The following is a 17130-nucleotide window of genomic DNA, read 5'->3' as shown; positions in this document are numbered from 1 at the left end:
ATCAGCCATTTTGATCAACAGATTGGAGGGATTTCAAAACCCAAGCAGTATTCACAGGAAGGGGTTAAAAACTAGCAGAGAGCTAGCCACAGGGCAGACAGAGTCTTACTAGGGTCTCTAGGTGTGACAATTACTGATACAACAAGCCTAGTACAGTAGACTGATGTCACATTGTTTGTGCATCAATCTACAATTGTAAGTCAAAACAGAACCATCATCGTTCTGAACACAGCTGTTTATGATACACCTTCGTAGGCCTAATTTTGATTTTTATTTATTAGTTTTTCAAGAGAAGCATTTTCAATGTAATCAAAGTTTTACATTATCATTCTCAACCGTACATCTAGAAATCTGATAATATGAATTGGTAATAGAATGGGAAAACTCATTGGCCACTGTACATAAAGAATACATGGGGTGGGGAGGAAGGCAGGAAGGTAAAACAAACATTCTGCCTCTAAATAATTGCATGTGTGCTGTTGATTTTCAGCGAGAGTTCCCCAAGTTTTTCACCTATCGAGCCAGGGACAAGGTAAGACTTCTTTACTTATAAATTGTTTGTATTTTGGTGACAGGAGTGATGATTATGTGACAAGAACGGATGGGGAAATTATTTTTGTCTCATTGATTTTCTACCTCTATTTTCTACCACTTTCCCGTGGAAAAGAATATTAATCTCGATAAACAGGGTGTAGGTGTGAAGTTTTCAAGACACTGACAGTGCTTAATTTATAAAAAATAAAAATAAATAAGTGCCAGAGCTCTCGTCGGGAGGCCACTGCAGCTAGCTCCACACATTACCCCTGCCATGCTGCAAATGATAGTAACAACACAACTACTAGCGTGATGCTTCTACAAGTGTGACAGTTCGGACTATTTCAGGCCCCCGGGCTATAAGAATGGCTTGGGCGGCAGATAATAGTCAATGTTAATGTATTTTTAAATTATGAATGAACTGTTGTTGTAGTCATGTCTAAATGAGCCAGACAGCGCCACCTTGTGGTAGATTGCCACAAACGCTGATGTTGAAAATTCACTGCTGGTTCCGAGCACCAGAAATCTCCGGCTCAAATTAAGCACCGGACACTGCGCGCATGCAGTGATGAAAGAATGAATGGTTCAGATCTTTCATTTTTTTAAATAATCACACAGCATCTATCCTTATCTGCACAGCTTAAATCTGAAACATAAACCTTTCAGTTTATACAGAAATGAAGGAAACCTGTCCAAGCCCTCAGCCATCTCCACACCTATAAAAGATCATTAACACCCTGAAAACCACACTTTAATTGAGAAAATCACGGTACTGTTATGACGTCCTTAGTTCGCTCCCTCTCACTCCCATGGCCCATCATCTTGTACCACCATAACAGCACAGCCTCTGCAACGACATTTCATTCTACATCTCAAAATCACCTTCATCAGAAACACTCTGTACAGGCCCTCCCTCCTCCCTGCATAGTTAGTTCCCTTCTCTGCCACCGCTCTGCTCATCTTGGCTCCTCTCCACCACCGCCCCCTCACAGGGAGCCCCACCCTATATTCCATTGCAGCGGCGGAAGCAGGTTTTTGTACAGGGGTCGGATTGAAACAGTGCTTAGTGGTACCTCGTCACAGTGTCACTAAAGATTTCGTTGTAGAAAAATATGAATAATGCATGTGCTCCCTGTATTTTAAACGCATGTAGAAAAACTCGCGTGATTGTGTTTTTGACCATACTGACGATGTCGTGAATATATGCCCTTTGACTTTAAAATAGACCTTTTATTCTAGTTTATGTAGCATTTTTTTTCTTTCGGTTTCTTCTGTTACTGTTTCCACACAACCTCTATATGTCCTCCTCTGAAATGCCCCTGCCATCCTTCCGAAGACATCAATATAGTCTTGATATTTTGAATTTTAGATTTTTTGTTTATTATCCTGTCAAGTGTCTTCATTAGGAAGTCACAAGATGTCACCAATTGGCACAAATTTGCATCATTTCAAATTTTCATTCTTCATGGGTTTCCTCTCTCCTCTCGATTCGTGGTGTCCCGGGCACCCTTGTTTTCCCACATCGCTTGCTTGTGTTTGAGTGGTTTGGCCAGAGGGATACTACTTTGTGCTCTCCTACACATCGACTGCTGCTTAACCCCTTATGCCTTCTCTGTACTGCCTTTTACCCATCATCACTCTGCTCTCTCCTTCTCTGTGTCCCGTACCCACTCTTTGTCCTGGTCCACTCATTGCCCACTCAAATGTGTTGTCTCTTTCTCTAATCTTTTCATCTATTCTCAGCCACTCTGTGTCGCTTTTATTTACTGTGCTCTTCACCCACAGCCCCCTTGCAGTCTGTGCCCCCTTGCATGTTCTGCGCTGCCTCATCCAATCTCAGTCCTCACCACCTGTGTGTGTCACACCCCCTCTGTGTCCTGTCATCTACTGTGTACTTCACCTGATCCGGGCCAAAATGTACCTTCATGCACTCTAGCCCCCCACCCCTTAACACATTCAATAGTCGCATCACTTCTTAGTCAACCAATGGCAGGCCCCCTTCTCTCCATCCAGCTAGCAACTCTGTTGCAGCGAGGTGCCAGTGACTGAACAGAAAGGAAATCTGTTATCACTCTCCTTCACAGAGATCCAAAACTCATTTTAATACCCTGGTTCTGAACAACTTTAAATACTGCAGCAACCTCTAAGTTGGTCTCCTGCAGTATTCCTTCTGCTCCTTAATAGCACTGCCATATGCACACCCACTTCCCCTTACCCACACCAAGCTTGGCTCTGTGTCTGTCTGTCACACATAGGTTACTACATCAACCCTGGCTCTCAAGGTATTACATTGCACCTCTCTGCCCTGCCACATGCCTTTATGCTTGCTGCTCTCTACCATCTATAATCTCCCGATCGAAACCATCCAGCACCTCACCCAGGTGAAGGCCCTTCTAGCCTCTTTCACCCCTCCACTGGAGTTTCCACCCTAGAAAGCCTGTGTGCCTGTATTTAACCCTGCCCTCAAAGCCCACTCCCTCGGGTGTGAGGACCTTCACGACTGCCAACCTTTCCTCACTTCTCCTGGACCTAACACTCTTGTCCCCTCATAGTACGTTTAATGTAGATAGAAACATTCTATTTTTGTCTTGTGTATGGGACGGTCATTACACATGCGTCCTGTATCACCAACCAATGTCTCATCACCATTCCTATGTCACTGTCATGCCCCATTGGTGTAATGTACCCCCCTGTTATGTGCAGCATTCTTGTTTGAAATTCTGAAGCTTTTTATAAATACAAACGCAACTCTCTACTGCAATCTAAATAGCTTTGATAGTGTATTGCGCTGTTACCATTTGTGTTTTACTGTGTGCCCCGGTTGTCTCTGCCCACACCCCAGTTTTTGGAAGACCGGATATACCGTCACCTGGAGCCGGCGCTTGCTTTCCAGCTGGAGCTGAACCGGATGCGGAATTTCGATCTCACTGCCATTCCCTGCTCCAATCACAAAATGCACCTGTACCTCGGGGCGGCAAAAGTTGAAGTGGGCACAGAGGTGACAGACTACCGGTTCTTTGTGCGTGCCATCATCAGGCATTCGGATCTTGTGACGAAGGTAGGTGGAAAATCTGTTTTATGATAGATTTTGACTTTGGCTAAATGGAAAAGGTGAGCTTCTAAAGTGTACTCTGTACTCTAAAACACCATTTAACAGATGCAATCATGTGTTCTTATGGAAGGACGCTGATCTTAGAGAGAGGGGATTCTATGATATTCTGCTCAGTTTCAAATGTTTCCAAGTCCTGAGAAAGCTGTAGTGGACCTTTGTGTAATTGTTGTTTTAGACCTTTCATGGTGTTGTGTTGGTTGCTCTAATCAAGAAACTGGAGAAATAGAAAGGAGTCTGAGACTGTTGTATTTGTAAGATATAGCAGTACTGTCTATGATGCAAAAATTAAGTGCGGGCTGTGGTGCTTTGGTTTTTCACTCTCATGCCCCTTTGCTTTGTAGAAGGTGCAGTAGGAGTTGCTGAAGTACCTTTGAGACCATTAGATGCAGTGGGAGTTCCTGGAGTGCCTTTGAGGCCATTATATGCAGTGGGAGTTGCTGGAGTACCTTTGAGACCAGTAGATGCAGTTGGAGTTGCTGGAGTGCCTTTGAGGGCATTATATGCAGTGGGAGTTGCTGGAGTACCTTTGATGTCATTTAATGCCATGGGGGTTGCTGGAGTACCTTTGATGTCATTCGATGCAGTGGGGGTTGCTGGATTACCTTTGAGAACATTAGATGCAGTGGGACTTGCTGGGGTACCTTTGAGACCATTAGATGCAGTGGAAGTTGCTGGAGTACTTTTGAGGCCATTTGATACAGTGGGTGTTGCTGGAGTACCTTAGAGGCCAGTAGATGCAGTAGGAGTTGCTGGATTGGCTTTGAGGCCATTAAATGCAGTGGAAGTTGCTGGAGTACCTTTGAGGCCAGTAGATGCAGTGGGAGTGTCTTTGAGGCCATTAGATGCAGTGGAAGTTGCTGGAGTACCTTTGAGGCTATTAGATGCAGTAGGAGTTGCTGGAGTGCCTTTGAGGGCATTAGATGCAGTGGGAATTTCTGGAGTAGCTTTGAGGCTATTAGATGTAGTGGGAGTTGCTGGAGTACCTATAATGGCAAACTTTAGATCTCCCCGGACCAAGGAATGTACCGTCACTTTCCCAGGGAGAGAATATCAGTTCCAAACTTATGGAATATAACATATACACAGCACTTCCTAAGGTGGGCAAACTTTCAAAACTCCCCCAAAGGCAAGGCAAGAAAACAATATATACACAGACTTTGCACATCACTTGCCAGGATTAGACCAACTTCCTATAACACAATTACCTGCTAGAAGGGAATTCACCCATCCTTCTACAACAGAATACTTGGCCAAGAAGAGTCCACACCTCCTGCTACAAGGAAAAGACGACGAAGCTTCTAGCAAGCTCCGCCCCTAGTTCTCATGAGAGCCCGTACCAGCTTGCTCCATGGTCACAGCAATGGTTGATCAGGCCCTTGCTATGGCTACGAGTAAAACCATATACATTCCTCTGATAAGAACCAGTTCTCTCTAGTCAGAAAATTGCAAAAAACAGTAGAGAGCAGAACATGTCCTCTTCTTCGTGCAGGTACAGAAAATGGCTTCAACATGAAAATGGAGTTAGTTAAGCCATGCACACAGAAAGGCCCAAAGCAAGATGGAATCAGAAAAGCAAGGATGCACCTATAATTCTCATCCACACAACTTACAAGCACCACTGTGCACACAGAAAAGTTTGAAGCAAGGTCAAGTTAGAAGGCAGAATGACATTAGACCACGTCAAAGCCAATAGGTCAAAGTCATAATTCACCTAACCCAAATAACATTATACACTTAATCCCTCTGTATACAACATTGAGCACATGTGTGCACCACCACCCACAAGACTGCACCTCAACATCCCGTACCTTCTATTCTTGGAAAGACTATTCCACTAAAAGGCATACGAAAAGCAGGCATATGCAAACCCTTCCTACATTAAGGCTAAGGTAACATAACACACTTCAGTCAATACAAAATGGTGGTGGTTGAGGGTCATCATAGGGTGTCAGACCACAAAAGTGGCTCATTCACTACATTGCACCCCATGACCCTCGATCATCACCATTCACATATGTCAAAAACAAAATCCCTTAACTAAAGGCACAAACAACTATGAATGAAGCACTGCATCTCTTAACTGCAAAAATGGAATCATTGCAAAGCAAATAGCAAGTGTATATCATAACTGAAAAACAAAACTATCATTGAAGCACTGCATATCTCAATTGAAAGCAAAACCATCTAAAACCACATTTCTAAATTGAAAGGCACAACTACTAAAAAGCACATGTTGAAACAGCAACTCATGTGTTGAAGTGGCTACACAAAAATACATAATTCAGAACAAATCATGACTAAAAAGCAACTATGATCGAAATGCTCCATTGCAAAACTGAAAAACTCATCAAAAGTATATGAGAATCACTTTAGAGCAAATAAAGACTGCATTTCCTAAATACATGTAAAAGCAATAGCTCAGGTGCATCTAGAAATAGCTCATAGATATCTGGATACATGTTTAAATGAACACAAAATAAATGAATCAAGCTTTTGAATGCTCCTAATGCCTCTAATGGTTAAACTGGAAACTCTACTGCCAAACTCATATATTGTAGCAAGAGCTACAGGTTAATACTGTTCAGTCTCTAACTCAGAAAATATCTACTCTGATTGCAGCAAAGCGTCTCTATTGGTCTCCATCCCTAAAAACAAAAACAGTCCTTCTGTGTGACAAAACACACAGCCGTCTCCCATCGCATCTGAACTTCACGTTGATAAAACAGTTCTGGCAAAGCACATCTTGTAGTGCCCTCTTTTGTTGTTTCTTCACTGTCACACAAGCAGTTACCCTGTGTGAAAGACACACAGCCTTCATGCATGTAAAGTCGGCCTCACATGAAGGAAACAGGTCCACACTCTGCTGATCCCTCTTTGCTTGGAAAGAAGCAGTCCATCATGCTCTCCGGCCTATATCTGCATCTGTATCTCCTTGACAAGGGAGGACCCCATCCAGTCTGGTCAGCCACAGGCATCAGCCGCCACCGTCTGGTCTGGCGATCACTCCAGGCTTGGGGGGGGATAGGGAAGGGGTAAGGGGAGGGGGGAGGGGGGGAGAGGGAGGGCCCCACTCACACGGGAGAAGGGAGTCCCACTCAGACGCGGAGAACTGGACGAATCTGAAAAAGAAACAAGCATCACTCTTCTTGCAAAAAACATTTTTCGAAAGCACACTTTTTCCGTCTTGTATTTGTAAAAGTACAATATTTTTAATTCCTGTCTACATAGCTCTCCTCTAGCTCTGGGGAATTGTCTAAGAATTCTACCAATGCTTTAGCCTCTGAATTCTTGGTAAAATCTCTCTTTTTCTTTACACAGCAAGAAGGGCTGGGGCAGTCTCCTTCTCTCACTTCTCTCACTGCACCCCTCACAGGTGCTGCCCCCCTTCACAAATCTCTGCGGACACCAAATGGCCCCTCGCCGAACATAACAAGCAGAGACTTCTCTGCTGTCTCTAGCTCGCACCTTATCTCTTCCAAGGTCGAAGTGAACTGCACTCCTGCCAACTTTTGTCTGCTCCTATCTGCTCTGCGACTCTCCTAATGGTGGGGGGGGAGGAGAACCTGCGCCTTTGCAAGCCTCCCAGACATCTATCTCCAAGAAGCTGTCTGTCTACCGCGGAGAGGAGCTGGGATGACCCCTCCCGTAGGAATTCCTCCTCAGACTTCACAGAAAGCCTGAACTCTTCTCAGCGTTGCTGGATGATCTCATTGCAAGCCTCCCAAACATCAATCTCAAAGACGCTTTCAAATGAAGCACCAACAGTGTATTTCATTTCTACCTGTGTGCCATATTTCTACGTGTACCCACTCCCAGACAACTCTTTACACGTCTGAGAGGAAAAATAGCTTTAACCTCTCCTAAACTCCAGCAAGACTTCACATTCTTTAATCTGAAAATGCTCCCCCCATTCTGTCTAACTAATTTAAGCAAATTCTTAACTGTCATTAGTCTATCACCTTATGGAAAAAAAAAACTAAACTGCTCTTGACATATCAAAAAGAAAAAAGCATTGGTAATATCAGAAGTCACATACCAAGTCCCATGCTACTTCTGTAACAATATCTGGGACAGCATCAGTCAAAGAAGGTACATGTTTATTCTGTTAATAATAATCAACTGTCATGCGCCAAGAATTATCACATTTGCACACCAGCTACACAATTAGGGTCACCAACCTCAATCTGTGAAGCCCTGCATGATCCCACTGATCCCTTCACGCCCATCTGGCATTCTGTACTGTTTCAAATTAATTCCCTTTGTAACATTCCCCTTCACTGGGGAATGTTGTGTTTCAAACTCCACCTCAGGACCTTCTATTAAATCCTGTGCAAACTGTTTTTCTGTCTGTACATGCCACTTAATAACCATTGCAATCTCCCATAGGCAAACCACATTTTCTCTAACTCTGTTCTGTCCAGTATCTTTTGGTGCGCAAAAGCGCAGCATTTGTCCAGCATCTGAATTTAAAAGTGACCTCTTCTTTCCCTGCACTTTCCTGTAACTAAAAAGGGCACATTGCTCTTGAATTAACTCACCGTTGGTCTGTTTACCTTCCTGCACATTCCTTTCTGGCTGAAAAACCTCCTCAGAAGAATTAATTAAAACTGTCTGTGTAGCTTGTAGTCTGACTGCATTCTCTGTTACATTTATCACATCTGAATCATTCTGGCTGGTCAAAGTAAACAGCTTCAGAGCCTGGTACACGTTTAATTCTGTCTTCAAAGATATATTTTCAAACTGGGCATCAACTAGCTCTGTTTTCAACTCACTACGTTATTTTAGCAAATGCTCACATGTTTGATGCATATTAACCAACACATTTAAAATAACACCACTGTCTCTGTCTAAAATGTCATAAATCTCCTGCTGATTAACACCCTTCATTGCAACTCCGGAGTCTGTAATCTCGAAGGAGTCTCACGCATCAGGGTTATTCCCTGACATCTTACATTCACTTTGCAACTGAAAACATTTTATATGCATTCCTTAACAAACACTTGAAAGGGATCCAGCCCTTTCTGCCTAACGTAGCAAGCTATTTATAAGCGCTTTTTACAAAACACACTTAAACACACACACACCAATTCTAACTCAGCACAATTAGCTCACTTCAGGAGCCAGCACATCATATGGGCTACCCCCATGCAAATAAATCAATTGATATCTAAGAGTCTGCTTTCAATTTCTAAAAAAAACCCCCAAAAAAACATATTTCTTCCCCTTTTAAATCAACGTTCACATCCTGCCGACTACGCCAAAAATGTAATGGCAAACTTTAGATCTCCCCTGGACCAAGGAATGTACCGTCACTTTCCCAGGGAGAGAATATCAGTTCCAAACTGATGGAATATAACATATACACAGCACTTCCTAAGGTGGGCAAACTTTCAACACTCACCCAAAGGCAAGGCAAGAAAACAATATATACACAGACTTTGCACATCACTTGCCAGGATTAGACCAACTTCCTATAACACAATTACCTGCTAGAAGGGAATTCACCCATCCTTCTACAACAGAATACTTGGCCAAGAAGAGTCCACACCTCCTGCTACAAGGAAAAGACGAATTGGTATATCTGGGATGTATTTATTATTAGTAAATAGCACCACACAGTAAGCCAAATGCACCTAACATAGCAGACTCTAACATATCAATAGTATGATTGAAACACAATCAATGCAAATATATATATATAGAAATATATATGTATGGATATAAGAATCAGAAATAAGAAGGAAAGGAGAGAATCAGTAAAGAATCAAGAGACAGTTAGCAGAGACACCTCACCTAATGCTCCATCATTTCACCCCACTTTGTTCAAGGGGAGTCCATTGCTTGAACCGGGTGAAGCTCAGAGGTGACACCAGCCTCTACTCTCCCGTTACAGCATGTCTGCTCCACGGATGAACTTCCACCAGGCCAGTGTAGACTCCCCTTTTTAATACACATTCAAAGACAGCGAAGCTTCTAGCAAGCTCCGCCCCTAGTTCTCATGAGAGCCTGTACCAGCTTGCTCCAAGGTCACAGCAATGGTTGATCAGGCCCTTGCTATGGCTACGAGTCAAACCATGTACATTCCTCTGATAAGAACCAGTTCTCTCTAGTCAGAAAAATGAGAAAAACAGGAGAGAGCAGAAAATGCCCTCTTCTTCGTGCAGGCACAGAAAATGGCTTCAGCATGAAAATGGAGTTAGTTAAGCCATGCACACAGAAAGGCCCAAAGCAAGATGGAATCAGAAAAGCAAGGATGCACCTATAATTCTCATCCACACAACTTACAAGCACCACTGTGCACACAGAAAAGTTTGAAGCAAGGTAAAGTCAGAAGGCAGAATGACATTAGACCACGTCAAAGCCAATAGGTCAAAGTCATAATTCACCTAACCCAAGTAAAATTATACACTTAATCCCTCAGTATACAACATTGAGCACATGTGTGCACCACCACCCACTAGACTGCACTTCAACATCCCATACCTTCTATTCTTGGAAAGACTATTCCACTAAAAGGCATACGAAAAGCAGGCATATGCAAACCCATCCTACATTAAGGCTAAGGTAACATAACACACTTAAGTCAATACAAAATGGTGGTGGTTGAGGGTCATCATAGGGTGTCAGACCAAAAAAGTGGCTCATTCACTACAGTACCTTTGAGACCATTAGATTCAGTGGGAGTTGCTGGAGTAATTTTGAGGCCATTAGATGCACTGGAAGTTGCTGGAGTACCTTTGAGGTCAATAGATACTGTGGGAGTTGCTGGAGTACCTTTGAGACTATTAGAGGCAGTGGGAGTTGCTGGAGTACCTTTGAGACCATTAGATGCAGTGCGAGTTGCTGGAGTACCTTTGAGGCCATTAGATGCAGTGGGAATTGCCGGGGTACCTTGGAGGCCATTAGTGAGAGTTGCTGGAGTACCGGTGAGACCATTAGAGGCAGTGGGGGTTGCCTGAGTACCTTTGAGGCCATTAGAGACAGTGGGAGTTGCTGGAGTACCGTAGAGACCATTAGTGGCAGTGGGAGAAGCCGGTGTACCTTTGAGACCATAAGATGCAGTGGGAGTTGCTGGAGTGCCTTTGAGGTCATTAGATGCAGTGGGAGTTGCTGGAGTACCGTAGAGACCATTAGTGGCAGTGGGAGAAGCCGGTTTACCTTTGAGACCATTAGATGCAGTGGGAGTTGCTGAAGTGCCTTTGAGGCCATTAGATGCAGTGGGAGTTGCTGGAGTACCGTTGAGACCAATAGATGCAGTGGGAGTTGCCGGAGTGCCTTTGAGGCCATTAGATGCAGTGGGAGTTGCTGGAGTGCCTTTGAGACCAATAGATGCAGTGGGAGTTGCCAGAGTGACTTTGAGGCCAATAGATGCAGTGGGGGTTACTGGAGTGCCTTTGAGACCATTAGATGCAGTGGGAGTTACCAGCATACCTTTGAGACCAGTAGATGCAGTGGGAGTTTCTGGCGTACCGTTGAGACCCTTAGAGGCAGTGGGAGTTGCCGGAGTACCTTGAGGCCATTAGATGCAGTGGGAGTTGCAGGGGTACCTTTGAGGCCCTTAGTGGGAGTTGCCGGAGTACCTTTGAGGCCATTAGAGGCAGTGGGAGTTGCCGGAGTACCTTTAAGGCCATTAGATGCAGTGGGAGTTGCCGACTACCTTTGAGGCCATTAGAGGCAGTGGGAGTTGCTGGAGTACCTTTGAGGCCATTTGATGCAGTGGGAGTTGCTGGAGTACCTTTGAGACCAGTAGATGCAGTGGGAGTTGCTGGAATGCCTTTGAGGCCAGTAGATGCAGTGGGAGTTGCTGGAGTACCTTTGAGACCAGTAGATGCAGTGGGAGTTACCAGCATACCTTTGAGATCAGTAGATGCAGTGGGAGTTTCTGGCGTACCGTTGAGACCCTTAGAGGCAGTGGGAGTTGCCGGAGTACCTTGAGGCCATTAGATGCAGTGGGAGTTGCAGGGGTACCTTTGAGGCCATTAGTGGGAGTTGCCGGAGTACCTTTGAGGCCATTAGAGGCAGTGGGAGTTGCCGGAGTACCTTTAAGGCCATTAGATGCAGTGGGAGTTGCCGAATACCTTTGAGGCCATTAGAGGCAGTGGGAGTTGCTGGAGTACCTTTGAGGCCATTCGATGCAGTGGAAGTTGCCGGAGTACCTTTATGGCCATTAGAGGCAGTGGGAGTTGCCGGAGTACCTTCGAGGCCATTAGATGCAGTGGGAGTTGCCGGAGTACCTTTGAGGCCATTAGATGCAGTGGGAATTGCCGGAGTACCTTTGAGGCCATTAGATGCAGTGGGAGTTGCTGGAGTACCTTTGAGACCAGTAGATGCAGTGGGAGTTGCTGGAATGCCTTTGAGGCCAGTAGATGCAGTGGGAGTTGCTGGAGTACCTTTGAGACCAGTAGATGCAGTGGGAGTGGCTGGAGTGCCTTTGAGGACAGTGGATGCAGTGGGAGTTGCTGGAGTACCTTTCAGACCATTAGATGATAGTTGGCTTGTTGGAATGGGTTGCCACCTCGTTTCATCCCGACAGTACACCATGTTTGCAGCAATGGGCTTTGCGTTTTGATCATTGTTATCAAGCGAGGGAGGCCAGTGGCTTCAATTGAAGGAACCCAAGACTTTTATACCTAACTTTCATCAGGTTGTCATGATCGAGACCAGCAATGGAAATGTTGTGTCGTAGTGACATGAAGCAAGTTGCAACCCTACACCCGGATGTTGCTGAGAAACATAAGCAAGTGTCAGGGCTGGACCTTCAGCACTGCAGTAATCAATGGGTGCTCTGAAATGGTCTCTCTCTCTGTTCCGTAAGGCCCTAAAGACTTGGCTCTTCACTACTTAATTGTTAGGTTCCCTTCTGTGCCTTCTGCGACCACTGGCTCTATCCGCAGCGCCTTGACGCCTTTGGGCAAAGTTTGCGCTTTTTAAGACTAATATTCATTCATTCATTCAAATGGCAGAAAGGAGGCATGTGGGAGTGTGGTGTATCCATCGACAACGAGGTGCAAGAAAAATAGGAGCCCGATTCACAGCGCTTTTGTATCTGCAGTATCATCTGCTTCCCTTATTTCTCCCTTTGGCTCTGTGTCACTACACTTCCTGCTACTACAGTTAGGGGTCATGGATGCAAAGGCAGGAATAGAAAAGAGAAGGACACTAAGAGCTTTGTTTACTGTGTTGAGTTTACACTCCTGGTCGCTCCATTAGCCCATCAGCAGCTGCTAATAATCTGTTGGGGGCAGGCTTTGAATAAAAGTGACAGCCTCGTTGTCATTGAGGGTCAAAGGGTGTGTGATGTCACTTCTGCTACTTCTGTCAGTTTGATAATACAACATCCATATCTTACGTCTGACTTATTTCTACATTTCCAATCCAAAGACGCACTTACGGGAAAAAAGTGTTACGTTTGTCTGGAATTGTTTCAGACAAAGCTACATTAATGGTAGTTTTTGCCTACTCACCTGTCACCTAATAGATACCTGGTACATTCAATGTTGGATCTGGGACACATTATTGTCCTTGTAGGATGGCCCGGAAACAAAAGGATGTTTGAAACCTGCACTGGGAAGTGACATTTTTATTTAGGTGTGATGTGTAGTTGTTTGCAGAAAGTTGTTCCCTGGGTTGGGTTCTGTTCCCTGTATGGCTCCGATATCAAAGTGTTCTCTCCGTTTGGCTCCCAGTGGCCCTTCCCCTTCTGCAATTGTCATTATTCTAGTTATTGTTTTGGATTTTAATAAAACACAGTGATGCCTCCTTATTTTATTGTGAATAGAACCACTGGTCAGTAACTAAAATAATGTTGTCTCTGTTGTCATGAATAGATTTAAGTTTAGTTCTAAGCAACCTTTAAATTGTTGTCCACTGATGTACATTTCTACAGGAAGCATCCTTTGAGTATCTTCAGAATGAAGGAGAGCGCCTGCTCCTTGAAGCCATGGATGAGCTGGAGGTGGCCTTCAACAACACCAACGTCCGCACTGACTGCAACCACATCTTCCTCAACTTTGTGCCGACCGTCATCATGGATCCTTCTAAGGTGTGTCTCCTGAAGTGAGCGGGTCTAGGCATGAGTTTCTCCACAGGCCGCAAGCTTAGCATGAGACCATATGTGATGCATGATCTGTGTATTAAAGCATTAGGATGGCATCACTGCACACAGTATCTTCCACTGCCAAGTGCAATATGTGAGATTAGTATGAGATGTGGATGGAAGTACAGATTGTTATACAGAAGAATGCGCAAACAGTAAACTTTAAAATAACTGGCATTCTCTAGCCATTTTAAAACTGGGGTTAAATGTTGAAGGGATTGGTGCAAAATCCACACATTCTGCCTTATGCCAGCGATCTCTGATGTCGTATATGGCCAAATCATTGCCTGAGCAGGGTTACATAGATCACTGACAGATTTGTGAGGTTGTGCAGTGTCATAAACTTTGTGACCCAGGCCGGATTGGTTTGTGGAAGGGTGGTCCTGTTAATGCCAAAGGGTGCTCCAGGGAAAGCTGGGATGGAACAAAAATTATAACATGGAGATTTCTCTACCTAAAGCTGATAAAATCTAAATTTGATTAAAGACAAAGAGATGGATATCATATGCATTCAACTTCAGTTGGACTCCCAGCAGCGATCTGTGTCGTAAAGGGAGTGTATGATGTAACTATTAAAGTAATAGTAATCTCTCTAGTGCTGCCTGATTTTGCTTGAACTTGAACTAATTTGGAGACACAACTTAAAACCACTACTCCATCTGAATGATAGACGAAGGTGAAGAACTACAGCCACGCACCCCGGCACCCTGGATATTAATTGTTAAGCCAGAAGAAAAGAGCAAGGTGCATTTCAAGGGTAACTCTCAGACAAAAGAGGAAAAAGGGTAGGGAAAGGGGGCTCCAACCAAAAATGTAGTATAAACTTTACTTCACTCTCTTATAGTGAATTCCGCCTGTGTGTGGATCTGCAATCTTTCCTGTTACATGGGAAGGAAATCACAAAGTGGAAAACAGAAAATGACGGGTGGGTTGCGTGAATTGACCTCAGTGATGATTACTCCGGACCACAATCCGATCCATCCTTTTTTGTCCATCGTGGCACCTCAGACCAGAACCAGCCAGATGCAAATCAGCCTTGATCCTGCTCTAGTAGAAACAGTCCAGCTCGAACTGCTAAGTCCGGACCCTTCTGAATGAGAGCAAGCAACCCCAGACCAGATTTGGCCTATTTGGTCTCGTCAGTATGGTGCAGCTTGAGTTCTCCAGTTGTTGTGTTTTTTTTTTGCTCACCAAACTATGTCAGATAGGAACCAGCCATAGGCAAAGCCTTGGTCCTATAGTAACAGTCCAGCCTGAACTGTCCAAAGCGATTACCAGTTTCTGACATTTTTTTCCTCATGGCAAGGGAAAGCAGGAGAGGTATAGTATCTGCCGCTTTGTTTTCAAACAAATTTATGATTTTTCTGGCCTGGCTACGAAAGTCAACTTTTTACTGCAAAGAGGCACACATTAGATGCTTTGTTCAAGCCCGTCAAGTATTTCAATGCAGTGCGTCATGTGCTCAATAGATCTGAAATAAAAGGGCACAAAGGGAGAAGCAGTAGAGCAGTCAACAGCTTTAAGATGTTGTTTAGGTCACATCTAGCACAGCAGTTTTGAAAGTCATTGTTCCTAGGTCAAGCGGACACTAAAACTAGTGATGCTCTTTCCCATCACCTCCATAAGCTAGTGGAACCACCTTCCAAGAGTAAGCAGACTCAGTGTTGCATGGCTTTCTGAAGGAAATCAAAAGCTATGAACCATAATTGAGGTCTCTGGAAACAAATTATTTTGAATTGATTGAGGCAATCAGTTACACAAAGGAAGGGGTGCACTTGGCGGTGTGAGTAGAGGACAGGAAGAGCAAGCCGTTTTTGACCTTCGTCAATTGAAGAAAACCACACATCCAAAGGGAAAAGATCTATCTGAGACGGAGAAAGTACTTGCAATGCAAACAATTTTGGTTGATATATGACAAAGCATATTTATATAAGAGATAGATTAAGGCTCGACGGATACCAGGAGAGTCTTGTCGGGGCCACCTCAACGTCCCAGGTCGAGTAGGGTCAGAGAAACGTAATTCCCTAATTAGTCTGCAAATTAGAGTAGTCTTGCGCAGTGGCCCCAAGTTGACAGGAGGATGGCCAGAGGCCACAGCTGATTTAAAAACATTGATTGTTTTGTTGGAAAAGGAAGAAAGAAAGTCGACCAGCATAATACGAGAGGCACTGAGGGGGCACAGACATCGGTCTAAGCACCACATTAGCCAAGCAGCGGCCCAGTACTAAAAGATGTCCTCTCTGTTATTACCCTTGTGACACACCAGTCTAGAAGGGGTAGATGGTCATCTAGCAGACGTCTGTGAAAGTTGACCGCGGGGTCCTAGAGGGTGCCTAGAATGAAAGGTAGATAGGGATGACGATCCATTGCACACTCCGGAAAATGAGAATACTAGGCCTGAGAGGGCCTGAGCAGAGTTAACAGGACCAGCCAGGCATGACAGTGCAGCAAATGGAGCAGGGACCGAGAAAACATGAAAGGATGCAAAGCATATGGCTAAAGACGTGTATATTCTTGAAGAATGGAGTTACTATAAACTTTCAGATCAAGATGTCAGCTCAAGAGCTTTATCAGTTGTCTTTTGAGGCATGAGGCAAGTTGGTCCACTGCCAGAGGGCCATATAGCAACAGAAGTGCTAGAAATACTGACCGTGGAAGGTGGATGTTTTTCTAAAATGGTATCACAGAGTGACAGATTTAAAATAATGAATCACAACGCTTTATGAAAGCTTTAATTGCATCCTTGACTTCACTTAATATGATTCCTCCCTCAGGGACCACCTAGCTTAGATGGAGGGTTGAGCCTACCAATGTCTAACATATGTGGTAGAACTACAAAGTAAACTCTACTTTCTGGAGTATGCTAATAGAATATTTGTTAGTTGTTCTAGAATGGATCTAAATTGCTCTCTGAAACAGTCTCCTAGGAATATTTCCCTTGCTAAAAAAGGGCCAAGTTACAGCTAATGTTTTTGTCACTGGGTCAGGTTATATCCAACTGGAGAAAAGCAGTGACCCTGGAGTGGCTTAACTTTTCCTCTTTTTATGCAGTGGCTTAATAACATGAAGAAATAGATCAATGCAGATAGGAAAATGAGATAACAAGAACCTACTACCCCTTACCGTCTAAGCAGGACCTAGCATTATGGCTTGAGTATTGAGAGTATGAGGCTCCTTGGACAGATATCTAGAGGGGTAGGAGATTTGTTGGTATGAAAAATCCACACTAGGTGTGTCCTGTATGCAGCATTGTCTCTTCTATCTCATCGAAAGTAGCTGTTAAGCCTAGTTTGTGGTGATGCAGTAGTATATGTCCAGATTCTATCACGTATACTTGATGTTAGCATTGATGTGCTTGTTTTTTTTGTTGTGGAAACGTCATCAATGA

General features: G+C 44.2%; 1 protein-coding gene across 5 annotated transcripts in view; it reads left to right on the top strand.

The window, feature by feature from the left end:
• Nucleotides 1-17130, top strand: part of ACACA (acetyl-CoA carboxylase alpha) — a 938215-nt gene that overhangs the window by 463397 nt on the left and 457688 nt on the right. For all 5 annotated transcript variants that reach the window (XM_085649480.1, XM_085649478.1, XM_085649479.1 and 2 more), the window contains 3 exons: nucleotides 491-532; nucleotides 3377-3592; nucleotides 13533-13688. In XM_085649480.1, coding sequence (XP_085505606.1) covers nucleotides 491-532; nucleotides 3377-3592; nucleotides 13533-13688 — 414 coding nt within the window. The remainder of the gene's footprint in view (nucleotides 1-490; nucleotides 533-3376; nucleotides 3593-13532; nucleotides 13689-17130) is intronic.

This window comes from Triturus cristatus, chromosome 3_2, assembly GCF_964204655.1.
Source record: "Triturus cristatus chromosome 3_2, aTriCri1.1, whole genome shotgun sequence".
In the NCBI taxonomy this organism is placed as follows: Eukaryota; Metazoa; Chordata; class Amphibia; order Caudata; family Salamandridae; genus Triturus; species Triturus cristatus.
The sequence above is the reverse complement of the archived record's forward strand: the minus strand, read 5'-3'. Positions and strand labels throughout refer to the sequence as shown.